Source organism: Lontra canadensis, unplaced genomic scaffold (genome assembly GCF_010015895.1).
Source record: "Lontra canadensis isolate GAN:19392208 unplaced genomic scaffold, GSC_riverotter_1.0 scaffold23, whole genome shotgun sequence".
NCBI lineage: Eukaryota > Metazoa > Chordata > Mammalia > Carnivora > Mustelidae > Lontra > Lontra canadensis.
Genome location: NW_022631017.1, coordinates 18,119,604 through 18,135,897, shown reverse-complemented (window position 1 = coordinate 18,135,897; position 16,294 = coordinate 18,119,604). Strand labels below are relative to the sequence as shown.

Below are 16,294 nucleotides of genomic sequence, written 5' to 3'. Positions count from 1 at the left end.
TTTAAAATGTGTACAGTGATTAGCACCATCTCAAATCATCTGTGAAATAAAGTTGTGATAAATAAATAAGTAAAACTCATTAGCATTTTTCTAAGAAAAACCACGCTATTAAGATTAAGTCACTTTTCAGAGGTAGTAATCATATTTGTAAACTCTAATATCTAATTTAGGTCTATCCAAATTAACTGAAAATTCACAATTAACTTTATTTTCCAAGCCTTGGCAATGTATGTATACTGAAGCTAGCAGCAAATTAAATATATTTGTTAAAACCTGATATTTAGAAAAAAATGTAACAACTGACTTATTCCATGAAATGTGTGCTATCTGCGTGCAGTAATTATTGGTTAAATGCAATGCCAAATTCTGATTATAAACATAGCTTAGAGTCAATACTTCTGAGATGTATTTCATATTAGGTAGTTACAGTTCATTTCACAAATTCTTAATTTAATATGTAAAAGTGAAATCTTCCTCAATCTAAATGACATTCTTACTAAGGATTCTTAATTGTATTGAGAGTAATTGAAATAAAACATAATTATAGTTTGTGATCAATTTTAGCACTGAAAATGGTGACAACATATCCCCATTTATGTAAGTTTTTAGGCTTTTTCAAATAACACTAATTTTGAGGTAAATCCAACTTTTTCCTTATTTCAATAAATGAGTGATTTATTTAGCAATATGTTATGATGACTTTTTTGATTTAGGAAAAATTAAGACTTCATGGTAGAATTTTAAAGTTTAGATCATAGCAATAGTTTACATTTTGTACATTTTCAAGGAGAGTTTTTTAAATTATAAATTCTGTATTTTTTCTAGAAATACACAAAGATAAGACTGAAAAGCAGGAGAAACCTGAAAGGAAAATACTAACTAAAGGTAACTGTTTAATTTTGTGTTTATCCTTATTTTTATTTAGAATATATATTTTGTGTACTGATGTGAAAGAAAGGAAAATTTTCATGTGGCGTTTTCCCTTGTTTTAACATTTTTGATCGTGTTTAAATGAGTACCTTTACTTCTCAGGTAATTCCAGGTATAAATATATAAGTAGTATTTAATTGTTGGAATCAAAGTGACTTCAAAATCTGTGGCAATGTTTAAATTATTTACAACAGGTTTTTCCTTCTACGATAGTACTGCAAATATCATTGTTGATTTACTAGCAAATACTTTTCGTCTTTGAATATGTTACTGTAATAAGGCAGAGTTCAGTTTTTTTTTAACCTTAAATTTTTTATGCCATGCAATACCTTTAAAATCATTGGAACAGAAATACAGTCATTATATTGCCTCCCTACAGACTGCTATGGCCCCACAGTTTTCGTATATAGCCTCAAGGGGTACATGGACAGTGACAACATGATGATTAATATTCCTTTCAACTCAACTGAATCCAGTAACTGCAATCTTGCATTAGAGGCATATTAATAATGGCCAGCATTATCTTGCTCATTTTATAAGCATCTTTTTTCTAGGAGTGGCCCTTGTAGTCATAAAACTTTAAAAAAACCTATAGGAATAAGACTGATGATTCACAGACCTGTACCCCAAAACAAATAATACATTATATGTTAATAAAAAAGAAGAAAGAAACATATAGAAGCAAGAGATTTCAAAGGGATAGATTTCTAAATAATTCTCAGGATTCCCCAAATGATCAGTCTCGCATGCTTTTTAAGTGAGTCAGGGCAAAAATTAAATTCTCATAATTCTATGTCACACAAATATCTGTTCTGGACAGAATTTGAAACAATTTTTTTCTGGATAGAAATAGAATCTTGTCTAATACTTATTATGCCAAAACTCATTAATGTAAAATCACCTGCAATGAAGACCAAAGTTGCAAATAGTTTTCAAATAACAGAAGTTCTACTTAACCCTAAATTATACCAATATGTGAATATATTAAAATGCCATTTTAATATACTTGATGTACTTCCTTTTTGTGAAGAGTTTAAGTCATTCTGCAGATATTATGTTTTTAATCTTAATGTTCGAGTTTGTGCCAGATTGATCAGCCACTCCTTACACAATCAGGGACAGTGAAACTCACTCAGTTGAAACCTATTTATATTTGTACTTAGGGAACTAATGTCTTCTTACTGTTCCCTTTCCTTTTTTTGGCCCCCAATTCCTTTGGTCAGGGAAATTGGACACAGCTCTTGGGTATGGATTAACTAAGCTGGCCATGACTGAACTGGCTATGTGTTTCAATCTGCTGGAGGTTAAACAGAAACTCAACTGGTTCCACATAGTTGGAGTCTCTGCTGTTCTATCTTGCAGACTGTACTATTAATTTAATAGCAGTGCTTCTGGAGTGGATGTGGTGATGCAGATGGCACCATTTGCATTTTGGACCTGGCTCTATTAGAATCCTGCTGTTAAAGACTTTGAGCAGTGGCCTGTAGAGTGGGCTTATTAAACTAGCGAGTCTTGCATAATTAAAACAGTGAATTTGGCTGAAGTTTAAAATAAATTTCTCAAAGCCTGGGTTAGAAATTAATACCTGAATATATTCCCCGAATAGACCAAATATATTTTGGAAAGTGAATATTTCACAAGAAAGAGAAATCGGAGCTTCAACTGTTCGAGACTTAAATAAGCTTTAGAAGTACTTCTTCTTTCCCTATTTTTAATGTGTCAATATGAATGAAAGGGTCCATTTTACTGCTTGGTTTCCTCATCCAGGTGGAATAAATGCCTGCTTTTATATCCAGGTAGTTCAGTGAAAATAAATGTGGTTTTATAACCATTCACATATGTAGATGAATATGTTTTCTATATGCTACATTTCATATCAGTCATGGTTATATATGATGGATATTTAGGAATTTAAATTCTTATCAAAATATTTGAACTCTTACAAGATAGGACAGAATATATCCAAGGTATTATTTGTTTGTGATGGTTATAGACATGCCAACAAATATTTGAGCCTGGGAAGTTGGTAAAAACTAAAAATAAGAAAAAAGTAAAAAAGCTGGTGAGTACTGGTGAAATGGGGGAGATAAAAATTTTGGTAGCCATAGAAGCTAGATCACACTCTATTCTCCCTCTCTATCTCTCTCTGTTTTTTTCCTTTAAGGTATTCGTATGGTATTTGAACAGGTTTTAGGAGTGTGCAGTCTTTTGGAAAGCCTTGGAACTCTACATGTAGATGATTTACTCATCAAATGGAATACAGAAAACCATAATACGTATAGACCCAGAGAACATATATCTCCAAAATCTTTTTTTTTAAAGTTTTTTTGTTTATTTGAGAGAGATAGCAAAAGAGAGCACAAGCAGGGAGCCCAACATAGGGCTCAATCCCAGGACTCTGGGATCATGCCCTGAGCTGAAGGCAGATGTTTAACCAAATGAGCCACCCAGCTGTCCCCCTCAAAATCATTCCATATAAATACACTATCTAATGCTAATTCATTTTTAAAGTGTCAACGAATCAGTTTTGATCCCCACTTTTCATAACTTTATAGTTATCACCTTATTTAAATGATTTTAATTCATGAAGCTAACGTAACTTTTATTCCTATTTTTTCCATCTGTTCATTTTATCAGATGGTTTTCTTAAGGGAAATATACCAGCTTTATGGAACTGAGGAGCAAACCCTTTAATGCTTAAACTGGTAATAAGTACTTACTTTGGTTTTAAGGTATAAGCTCTGACATGTTAGTTAATGTTTACCTTTTAATTAACCTTGGCTTTTACTTACATAAAAGAAATTGTAATTTATTTCATAAATATGATCACAGTAATGTCCATACTTGTGACCTTAAGTTGAATTAAGATAGCAATTCAGTGGACTATTACATTTGTTTTAAAGAAACTTACAGCCACATTTTAACTTTTCTTGGATCACCAAGATGCCATTCATAGAGTTGTTGCTGATATAAATGGCCCTGGTGAGTAGGGAGAATTCCCTCATGCCAGAGGAGTTGTAGGCACTGAATATTTCCTGTGGCAGAAGTTAATTGGAAGAATGCTCATTCCATTCCAAGGTGATGGTTTCTAATGGAAGATTTTATAGCTTAAAATGATTTTCCAGAATATACTCATATTTAAAGCCAAATATTTTAGAATATATTTCTGTCTAACCTCTAAGAGCTAATTTCCAGATGGAGATGAGTAAGGCAGTCTAAAGACCACAGCCTATGAGTAATTCAGATGAAGGGATGATCATTGTGGAATGCAGAGCCACATGTCAAATGACAAGAAATATTGGTCAGAGTCTCATCTGGCAGTCCACAGTTTGGGCATCCTTCATAGGTATAAATAACTATGTATACATAAGCTTTAGAAGAAAAGATATACATTCATTGTAGGGAATTCTAGAAAGTAGTGCTATTTGTCATAAATAAAAGGTCCAAGTTATGGTTTTTAAAGACTATTTCCCTGACTCAAGGTAAACACTCAGACATGTTTATTCAGTAAGTAAGCTAGGAGCATAGTGTATGATTTTGACAAAGAAGGACGTCACCATTATTATCCTACTTTTAGAAATGTCTTGGATCAACCAGTTTGAGTCAGAATCCAAATTTAGGAACTACTGCCTGTGTACCCAGGACAAATTAACTCATTTTTGTTGCCTCTGTTTTCTCATATGTAAAATGGGTATGATAAAGTTATGAAGATTAAGTGATTATGAAATGTATATGTGAAATCATTCAAAGAATTCTTGGCAAATTTTAATTTCAACAGTAACTATCAGTCAGTTAACTAGTCTTCTTAATCACTAGTGATTAGGTCAGTGACAATCCCTTGTGGATTTCTTACCTGCGCTATTTCTCATCCTATATTTGGGACCACTTGGCATCCTTCTGAGCATTGGCTGAAGGAACTTAAGATCTGTCATCCCAAGATTCTGTAACATGACACTAAACTACCTTTATTGTCACTTCATCCCTGTATTTGTGCCTTCCTTCCTAAAAAATCTCATACAAGCATTTATCTACTACGAAACAAATACTGTACTTAATCTATGCTTTCTAATGTTTCACTTAATCTTCACGGAAGAATCCAACTTGGTAGGTATAATCCCATTTAAAACTAGGAAAACTGAGGTTTATCTGAACTTAATGATTTTTCTCCATGTCTCATATTTATTAAGTTGTAGAGCCAAATTTTAATCTCTGATTTCTTTAATTTAAGTACATGTGGCTTTCCCACTATACCTTTCATCTCATTTCCTTCCTTCTTTTTTGCTCCACTGTGTCTAAGTCTCTATAGCAGAATTTTCTCACAGCTGGAGAATCTTGAATTGTTCTCTGAACCCCCGTGGTTAGGACTTTGTAATCTGCGGATCAACTTCACTGATCTACTTGTACTTCCCTAGAGCCTGGACTTGTCTTGCTTGATGGCTTCCCTGCATAGCAGGCATGGTATACTTAATAAAATGTATCCACCTCTAAGTCTCCTCGCCGTTGTTGCTACACTTAACAAAATAAGAAATGAGACCTGACAGTACTTATTCTTTTGGTAGAAATGCCAAACAGCATGTCATGGGTGTATTAGTTTTCTGTGGTTGCTGTAACAAATTGCCAAAAATGTGGTGTCTTAAAACAATAGAAATTTATTATCTTACAGTTCTAGAGGCCAGAAATCTAAAATCAGTTTCACTGGGTCCAAATCAAATTGTTGTCAGAGCAGAACTACCTCAGGGGCTCTGGGAGAGAATCTGTTCTTTGCCTCTTCCAGCTTCTAGGGCTGCTGTACTTCTTGGGTTGTGGATGTATCACTCCAGTCTCTGCTACCGTGGTCACAGTGCCTTCTCTTCTGTCTTCAAATCTTCCTCTGACTCCCTATTATAAAGATACATGGGGTTGCATTTAGGGATCCCATAGATAACCCAGGATAATCTCCCTATCTCAAGATCCTCGATTTAATCATATTGCTATTTTTTTTTTTTTTTGGTCATGTATTGTAACATTCACAGATTCCAGAGATTAAGACATGGATGCAATTTTAAGGGCCATTAAGAGTACTAGAAAGGACTGGTAGCTAAATACAAAATATAAGTATTTAAGGGTAGGAATCACAGAATGGGAAAATTTACCAAATTTATTGTAGCAACATTGTCATAAGAGTTTTTATAAAACTTTAGCCACCAGCATAGCCAAAGTTAGGTGTAAAATTATTATTAGGGAATTCAGGGTTGGAGGAAGTATTCAGGTTTCATTGTTTAGGGGACCAGAACTAATTGGAATAATTCTACTATTTTTGGTTTATTTTAGGAAGCCAGATATTTATTCATTTGTTTCTTTTTGTTTTTTTCCTGATGAGAATATGTGAGTTTAGTCATATTAGAAGTAGGATAACGTTTATGTGTGGCCGAGACAGCGACATAATTTCCTTAAGATATTATAATATAAACTCATTAAAAATTCATACTCAGTGTGCATGTACTTTAAATCAAAAACTTGAGAATGACCTGAATACCTCAAGTATTTTTATATTGGATAATCTCTTCACATTTCATCTAAAACATCGATTAATTAAGAGCCCAAGTGGTTAATTAATTTTGATATTTGAGAAGACTAAAGAAGTAGAATGTGAAAAGTCTCTAGACCCTCGTACACAACTCTCATCTGACTTAACACGGATAACTAACAGACTTCTTTCACTCAGTGTATTTGAAGCCCACGTTAAGTTCCAATCCACAGAATGTCTTCATCCCTCTCTATTACTGGTCACAATAATAGATATCACTATCCACCCAGGCTATTCAAGCTGCAGAAGGAGGGTCGTTGTTGCCAGGAGTGATATGGACTTGATGGACTTCAGAATCATCTGGATAGTTTAAAAAATATACATATATATATGATATTTAATATAATATATAATATATTTAATAATATAATATAATATAATATATTTAATTTAATATTATATATATATTTCTACCGAAAGAATAAGTACTGTCAGGTCTCATTTCTTATTTTGTTAAGTGTAGCAACAACAGCAAGGAGATTTAGAGGTGGGCATATTTTATTAAGTATACCAGGCCTGCCATATATATATGGCTGAAATGGATATATATATATATATATATCCATTTCAGACTCCATTCTGGGACCATTAATGTTTGGGAGGTGAGGACAGGGTTTGAGCCAAGCTTTTCTAATGATTCAAATGAGCCAGGGTTAGAATTGCTGTCAGTTGAACTCATGGCCTAGAGTTCAAGTACAGTCTATGGACGGACACAGAATGTACAACTGGATGTCTATAGGTGGGGCCTGCACTAACTACTTACCATAGTCTTCACTACACTCTCTCATCACTCCTGGAGTAGACATTTAATATGCATCATTTCAGAAGACATTTGAGTGACAATCCTGCCATAGACATCTTGTTCTCCCTCAATACAAAGAGTGGTCTTGCTCAGCCCCTTGTCATACTCCCTCTTTACTATCATTTATCCTTTCCTCACTTCTCTACTTCCACTGTTATCTTCTCCACAATCATTTCTCAATTAGATTAGGGTAGTCCTTCCTCCCTACCCCCCTTCCTTCCTTCCTTTTTCTTTCCTTTCCTTTCCTTTCCTTTCCTTTCCTTTTCTTCTTCCTTCCTTCCTTCCTTCCTTCCTTCCTTCCCTCCCTCCCTCCCTCCCTCCCTCCCTCCCTCCCTCCCTCCCTCCCTCCTTTCTTTCTTTCTTTCTTTCTTTCTTTCTTTCTTTCTTTCTTTCTTTCTTTCTTTCTTTCTTTCTCATTAAATAGGGTCCATACCCAGCATGGATCCCAAGGTAGGGCCTGAACTCATGACCCTGAGATCTGAACTGAGATCAAGCATCAGCTACTCAACCAACTGAGCTACCCAGGCAGCCCTAAGATAGTCATTTATTAACTGATTTCTCTGAATTATCCCTTAAATTCATGCTAATCATGACCCTCAACGGCTTCAATCCATTTGTTGCCATTATAGCACTTTAGAGGTGAAAGCCACATTTTCTACCATGGTATAAAAGACTTTCTTCATATGATCAATGATATCCATACAAATGTTCAGCTTTTTGTACTTTCCCATATACCTTCCCTACTCTGCAACCTCCTCCTCAACCCCTTCAATTCTCACCTTGGCCCCTGCTGCCCCACCAGCCCATCCCAGACCTACCTACACTGCCTGTGCCTTAGGCGGCCACACTGTTGGGCACTCCCTAAGTAGGCTCCACTGACATCTCACAGCTCTGTGTTTCTGTATGAGCACTTTTCTCTGGCCAGCAGCCCCTTCCTGTGGAGTCGCTGGGCAAGTCTGTTCATCTCTTTGATTTTCAAAACAGACTTTCAGGGCAGGAGCTATGTGTGTCTTCATGTTTGTTCTAGGTCATTTTTGACATTTCCTTTTGTGATTCTGTGTTTTCCTATTTATAAATAAAGAGATTCATGTTCAATGGTCTTCCAGATTTCTACCAGCTCTGAATTTGTGTGCTATATCAAATTAAAAATGACTCTAACATCTAGCAAAGTACCCAACACATGAAACACATTCAATAAACACTGAAATAATGAATGAACGAATTAATGAAGCATTCATTTCCCCTGTTTTGTTAATCTCGACTTGACTCCTACTGACAGTTTTTTCCTTGGACATTTCTATGTTTATTTTCAAATGTATATAATTATTCAGCTTTAATTGGGCTATTGTAATGTCAAATTTATGTGGTCAGCACCAGTTGAAGAATCTGATAGGAACTCCATATTAAAACAAAAACGATTTGTAACGTAATTAGGAAACACAATAAAATTTATAACATAATAATATAGATTAAAGTAATACAGATTAATTTGGACAATTTGGAAAATGCAAAAAAGAAAGAAAACTACAACCAATTATCCAAAGATAATTATTAATATATTTTTTATTTTCCTCTAGCTTTACTTTCATTTAGTTTTATTTATTGCATATTGCCTTGGGTTTTTTTGCAACTACAAATTTTATTGTTATTTTTCAGATAACATTTAGGCTTTTATTTAACCATTAAACATGTCAATTTACTCCTAGATTAAACCAGAAAAGATTGGAAACCAATTAGTAAACATATAACTAGATGGGAAAACATTATCAAAGATGGTTCCTAGACAAAAGGAGAGTTTTTTAAGGCATTCAAAACAATAGGTATTTGCTACATCAGCCTGACTTGTTTAGTGTTCAGGTGAAGAGCTGACCTTAGGAGTGGGGAAGAAGTTCACACGGCAGAAGGGTATGCTGATGAATGGCATGTGGTCAACATCAAAGTGGGCCAGTCAGTGGAAACGGGGTTATCCTCACAGGCAGTTATTGTAGGTGAAAAAACTGGTCACAGCCATTAGGCAAAATACACATTAAGTTATTCACAGTACTTAATTTGTGCCAAACATCATTTTGGGCACTAAAAAATTCAATGATGTATAAGACCTAGTCCAGTGAGAGATCTAAAACAGCAAACATGCAATTACACTATCTTGTGGTGAGTACCCGACAAAGAGATATCCTGCAGCAGCCAACTAGCTGCCTCGGTTGCTGAATATGTCTGACTGTAGTTTTCTGATAAAGCTTTAGAGGAATGTATGGCTGAAGATTTAGATGGGCACTCTGGAACCTAAAATGGAAGACATAAGAGCTAGGTCAAGGGTCAGTCTTCAAGGAACCAGGTGAGAACTTGGTTAGAAGAGTGCAAGAGAACCCAAATGATTAATATTGGTATTGGTTTCCCAGGGCTCCAGTAAAAAAAAAAAGTATCAAAGACTGGATGGCTTAAAATAACAGAAATTTATTGTCTTACAGTTATAGAGGTAAATTAAATTTATTTGTTACCGTCAACTGAAAAATACAGTAGCCTATATATTGTCTCCAACGTTAAGATTTCAGCCGGATGGATTACTTCAAAGAGCTGTAAAGGAGAATCTATTTCATGCTTTTCCTGGCTCCTGCTGGTTGGCTGGCAACATTTGACTTATAGATGAACTATTTTAATCTCTGCCTTCATCTTCAAATGGTGTTCTCCCTGCATCTCCGTTTCTTCGCCTTGTGCATATCTGTGTCTGTGTCCAAATTTCCCCTTTTCATAAGGACATCAGTCATATTGAATTAAAGACCACTGTCATGACTCCATTTTAAACTAATTACCTCTGTAAAGACTCTATTTCCAACTAAGGTCACATTCTGAGGCACTGGAGATTAGGACTTCAACACGTCTTTTGAAACTATGCAATTCAATGCATAACAGTCTCACATGAGTCAGAAGAACATTTTTAAAAGGGTAATTTAGAATAATAATCCTGATTGACTGGTTTAGGGTTGTTTCTGGGAAACCGTTACAGGACTGGAATCGTAGGCTGGCAAAGGATTTTGCTGAAGATGATGAGCAAAAACCAAAGAGGATAGGACGTTCAAGTGTATCTAAAGATCCTGGCCCCTTATAAAAAATTCTCTCAAAGATCACAGACTAAGGTAGTGAGCCTGTATTTTATAAACTTTTACTTTTGCCCTCTCTCAGCCATACATAATGGACTCTTTAAGGTATCAAATATATTTTCTTTTTCTCTCTGCCAGCGCTGAAAGGTAAATCTGGAAAGTGAGGCAAGAAGGTTCTGCACAAAGCTACGTATCACTTCCTGCATAGTAATTGTTCACTTTTGAGGAAGTGATTATAGTTCTGACTGTAGCAATGGAGCCCCAGTTGAAGGGGAAATTACCCATACAATTCAATCAGATTCGAGAGTAAAACTGTATTTTGAAATTTAAATATATACCTTGTGATTTGGAGCATATATCAGATGAGCTTTATATACTTGGGTAATTTGCCTAATCAGCACATTAATACATAAACAAATGTAATTTTATTGTGGCAAAGAAGTATATATTCCAGGATGGATTGTGTATTACATGCTTGGAGAAGCCAGCAGCACACTTTGGTTGTAAGAACAAGTTTCTAGTCTGCACAGGACCTGTGTGGATGAGGTAGCATAGTTTTAGAGGAAGAGTATAATTTGGCAATCTGATCACAGTACTCTTGTTCTTTTCTGCCATGGACTCTTTTGAGACAGTGTTTTCTTATCCAGGGACAAAGAAGTTCAGGCTAAGGGATCTTCTAGGTTCCTATCAGCTCTAAAATTGTGTGCTTATTTAAGTAAAAAAATCATAAAATAATCCTTTAGGAAGAATTAGTAATGTAATCTTCCACAAGTTTCTCTACTCCTCAAGAGTGCTCTTCTATTGAATTCATCGTTATTGCTTAGAATGTGTAGTTCATCTTGCCTTAGCACAGGATAGAAATTCTACAGATTAGTTACAAAAATAAATAAATAAAAACATATGGAGATATACATACTAACCAAAAGCACATCGGACATTTTGTTTACTGTTGGCTAAAACCTCTGCAAATTAGTACTGAAAAATTTTTGACACCAAACTTTCGATTTTTTCCAACTACTACTAACAGAGAGATCAGCAAAGAGCTCAGCCAACCTGGCCCTGAATGCCTACTGGTTTGCCCCTAGGGAAGGTTTGCTTGATAAGAACCTCAGGGTCAGATTCACTATGAGCTCTGGTACATTCAGAAAAGGACACAGGGCCTGTCTGGCAGGTTGCCAGGGCCAAGCTCTGTAAAAGCGCAGAACACAGCTTGCAGAGTGCTGGAGAGGGACCACATGGGGTGGGCGAGAGACTGCGGCAGAGTTAAGTTGAGCTGAATGTTCTGGTCACAGAAAGGTCAGAGTCTGGGCAAGTGCAGGAACAGCAGGGCCATGCCAACTCCGATGCCAAACATCAGGGCCATTCCAACTGGTGGATTCCATTTGTTTTTAATTACCAGTATACCAAAGGGACTTTTGTTTCTTGTAAATAAGGATGACAAACAAATTAAGCTCCAGCAGGTGCAACAGGCTTATTTTGTCCTGAGCTAAAAGTGTCCTAGCTAAGATATAACTTGCCAACAGAGCTGATGACAACGAAAGAACTTTTTTTCTTCCATATGAAAACTTCTGGTTGTAGTTTCTAAGCAAAGAGGAGGTGCGCAAGCAAATGCGGTTGTTGTGGCAAATTATTTTCTTTTATCTTAGCGTAATTATTAAGGCAGTTACTGGTGGTTGCATTGTTTTGATAGAAGAAGTTTTAAAATTTTGCGTCTGAGCTCAGTCTTGCCAAAGTTTGAAGTTTTCATCCAAGAACCTTTAGTGGCTGTCTGCCATTTTGAACAGCTCCCTAGAGCACATGGGTCCAGCTGTTTCACTGAGCAGTGTTATGGTACCATTTCTGAGGGGGGTAATGAAATTCCAGCATACAAGATTGTGTCTATAAATCAAAATTTAGACTGTGAGGAACCAGATTTTCCCCCAGGGTGACAGGAATGAGGCATTAATATGCTAATTTGAGTCTGAATTCAGCCCCCTTGCTCTTTCAATTTTGTATTAATTCCTCCATTTATGCCTGTGCACACGTCAGCCAAAAAATCCTTTAGTGGAATGGACAACCAGCTGTCTGAGGTGGGTGAGGTCTGGTCCTTCACAGAAGCAGAGACACAGATTAGTTGTTCTCCTGGGGATCCTGCCAATCAGGTTCCAGAAGCACAGCTTATCTCATGCAAACTTGGTTCCCCCTAGAGAACTTTTAAAAGAGGCTTTGTTTTTGCCAAGATTCTCCTTCAGTTTTCAGCTTAATTAATAGTAATCCAAAAGAACCAAAATAAGCTACCTGTGGTCATGGGTAAATGCTGAGGTCCTCTCTTTCTTTTGTGAGATATTTATATTGACCTTAGTAACTCAGAAACACCTAAAAGGACTATTAAATGTAAGGAAAAATAAAGCTTAGATGGTCTAAGGTGTATTTTTTTCTTCTGTTTCTCACTGGGGTTTAACTATTTAAGAAATTTTGATAAATTGTAAATTTTGTTTGCCCAGAAGCAAGCAGTGTTTATAATATCTATACCATATCATTAATAAATAGAATTATATTTGAAGATGAAAATAGTTTTTCTTATAATTTTAGAATTTGGCTCACTCAAAGAAAAATCTATTAAAACTCCACTATGGAGCAGACATCACATGATGAGCCAGGGATACAAAAATAAAATAACCTGGTGTGGTCTTTAAAGAGATTTCACCTACTAGGGAGTCAGATATAGGAACAACAGCAGTAATATTATATAATAGTTAAAATGGAATTATGCACATGGTTTTGTTTGCGTATGAAGTAAGTAGAGATCAAAGAACATTTTGCAGTGGAGGAGACAAGTGAGTCAGCACTTAAAGGGCGCATTGATAAGAGGAAGTGTGGGAGTAAGAATGTAAAGTTCAAGGGGAAATTCATGGAGATGAGATTGCATTGATGAGTAAATATCAAAGCATTAAAGCAATAAAATATTTTTAGATTTCCTATAGCATCTACTATGTTATAGATACCATGCTAGGCCATGGGGGGTTACTAATATTCATAACAGGTCAAGAGTATAATCAGATTTTCCTATTAGAAATGTTACTCTGAGAGAGAAAAATCTTAATCTAAAGGTTCAAGGGACTAGATAAGATATTATTATATATAATATTATAATATTATAATAATATATAATATATAGTAATATTATAATAATTAATATAATAATATAATGATAATATGATAATAATTATAATAATATAATAATATTAAATTATAATAATATAATATTATATTTCCAATATAATAATATAATATAATAATATAGCAAGAAGGGCATTCTACTCCAAATTTTGAAATGGTCTCTTTCCCTTTTACTTTCCTGTCCCCTTACTAGATTAATTTCTTTTCACCTTAACATCCTTAAACATCATTTCTACCAAGGGACATTCCCCAAATACACAGACTAGTTTAAGTCTCTGAATGTCACCCTGAATATTTTCTTCATGGCAATTATACCAACTGCAATTAACTACCTTTGCAGTTGTTTGTCTAACTTCTGTTATTCCTCAGCTTGTTGACATCACAATGACAAGGATAGACTCTCTCTTGACTAACAATCTTTAGCACATAGCAGGTGCTTTCTATATTTTTGTGTAAATAAATTACTGGTGGAGAATGTAATATTGGATTGAAAAAAGATGTGTAAGAGAAATACTGAAAGGTAGATTGAAAGAGACTGGCAAATGAACAAAAGTGGAAAATAGAAGATGAATCCTGGATGACTACCATGTTTCTAGCCTGACAATTGGAAATTCTATTAATAAGAGTTATGGCTTAATTGCGGAGAAAGGTTTTGACTTAATGAATTTATATTAATCAATTGGATCATGATTCATAGTAAATTAAATTTAGTTTCCTTTAAAAAGATTTGGTTTCATTCTCGTCTCATCCCAGTATATTTTCAAAAATTGTTAGTGTGGAATGTTTCTGTAGCAGAGTAACATGTACAATTTACATCGATTATACTTTGCATCAGATTCATAAAATTATCTCTCTGTATTTCTGTTTTTATATTTCGATGTTCCTCCAGTGTTGAGCTGGGCTCCTTTGGCATACAGCATGATAAATTTTTAAAGCTTTCTACTGCATTGTATTGAAATTAAAGGTTTGGGGAAGCTAAGTTGTATTCTTACCTTTGCAATTAGACCTGCTTTTGGTACAAGTTTGTGCTTGGATATGAAATGAAAGTAGAAATAAAAAATTTATAATTATCTCAATATTTAAACATCTAACTATGTAAAAAGTCATTCCAGTTAAAAAAGATTTTCAAAAGCAGCAGATAAGTTTTTGACATCAAAATTGCCATGAAAACATTTCATTATTTATTCTCTTTATTTAAGTGAAAAGTATTGTTTGTTTCTTTCCAGTTGCACACCGAGAAAAAGAAAAAGTAAAAGAAAAAGAAAAAGAAAAATCTGAAAAAAAAGGTATGGAGTTATTCTTACTCTGTTCTTACACATTGTCCCCTTCCCCTTTGAACGCCTCTTTACATCCTATCTTTCAAAATTATATTATGGTATTTTCCCTAAGAATTGAACCTATAAAGTAATTTCTAGGTTGAAGTGAATAAAATACATGAGACTCAAACTCTGCTACCAAGTTACTCTCTAGAAATATATCTATTTTTTCACTGGCAGTTGTGAGACTGCCTTAGTCAACAATGAGGATAATATTTCACAAAATATTTATCCACTTGATAGGTAAGAAAATATACTTTATTATTTTAACTTGCATTCTTTGATTACCTATAGGACTGGGATTTTAACAAAATTAATTTGTATGTATTTGTTTAGAATCTGCAATGCAGATTCCTTGTTTAACACATACAGAGACATTGTGCAAAGCTTCCTTCTGCCTTGTTCCCAGCCTCCCAGATCCCATTCCATCCTACCCACACATAAACACAACAAACCACTTTTATGAGTTTTACGTGCATCTTTCAGAGCCTCAATATGCATTTATGAGATAATATAGGTTACTGTTTCTCCCTGTTTTTTTTATGCAAAATTTAATGTGTCTTATATTCTGGCTTTTGTAATTCAATAACATAACTTAGGGATCTTTCCATATCAGAAAACAGATATTTTCCTAATTTTTTTTAAGATTTTACTTATTTATTTGACAGAGGGATCACAAGTAGGCAGAGAGGCAGGCAGAGAGAGGGGGAGAAGTAGGCCCCCAGCTGAGCAGAGAGCCAGATGCGGGGCTTGATCCCAGGACCCTGAGATCATGACCTGAGCCAAAGGCAGAGGCTTAACCCACTGAGCCACCCAGGTGCCCCTAGAGATTCTATTTCCAAATATGATCGCATTCATAGGTACTGGGGTTAGGACTTCAACATATGTGTTTAAGAGACACAATTCAACCTATGATGCCGAATCCAGTATTTGTGACACTGCTGGGGTCTCACCAACCAAGGCCAATACCCCAGAGAAGCCCAGAAGTGGGGGCTGGGAAGGAGGGGGCTCATTCTACTAAAAATAGGTTTGTCTCTTAGCAGTTGGATAGATTGCTCTTTCACCAGCTCCTTCATGGAATGGTTGTATTTTCATGATGATGACCTGAGCCGAAGGCAGAGGCTTTAACCCACTGAGCCACCCAGGTGCCCCTATTTTCCCAGTTAAAAAAAAAAAAAAAATTATGGTATTTAAATGGAGATATTTTCTTCCATTATATCTTTAAACCGCTTATTATTTGTATATTGAAGTATTTAAATATGATTTTTAATGATGTATATTTCTTATGTAACTGTTCACACTCATCGCCCATTTCTCCTGATAATACTTGTGCATGTCATTTGCATATATTTTCTTGGTCTGTCACTTTTTCAGATATTTTTCTCAGGTTTTGTAGTTAAAGTTAGGGTTTCTGTTTGTGTAT

General features: G+C 35.1%; 1 protein-coding gene across 2 annotated transcripts in view; it reads left to right on the top strand.

Annotated features, from left to right (window-relative positions):
- TRDN (triadin) overlaps positions 1–16,294 on the top strand; it is a 391,390-nt gene that overhangs the window by 96,767 nt on the left and 278,329 nt on the right. For both annotated transcript variants that reach the window (XM_032862438.1, XM_032862437.1), the window contains exons 5-6: positions 826–885; positions 14,782–14,841. In XM_032862438.1, coding sequence (XP_032718329.1) covers positions 826–885; positions 14,782–14,841 — 120 coding nt within the window. The remainder of the gene's footprint in view (positions 1–825; positions 886–14,781; positions 14,842–16,294) is intronic.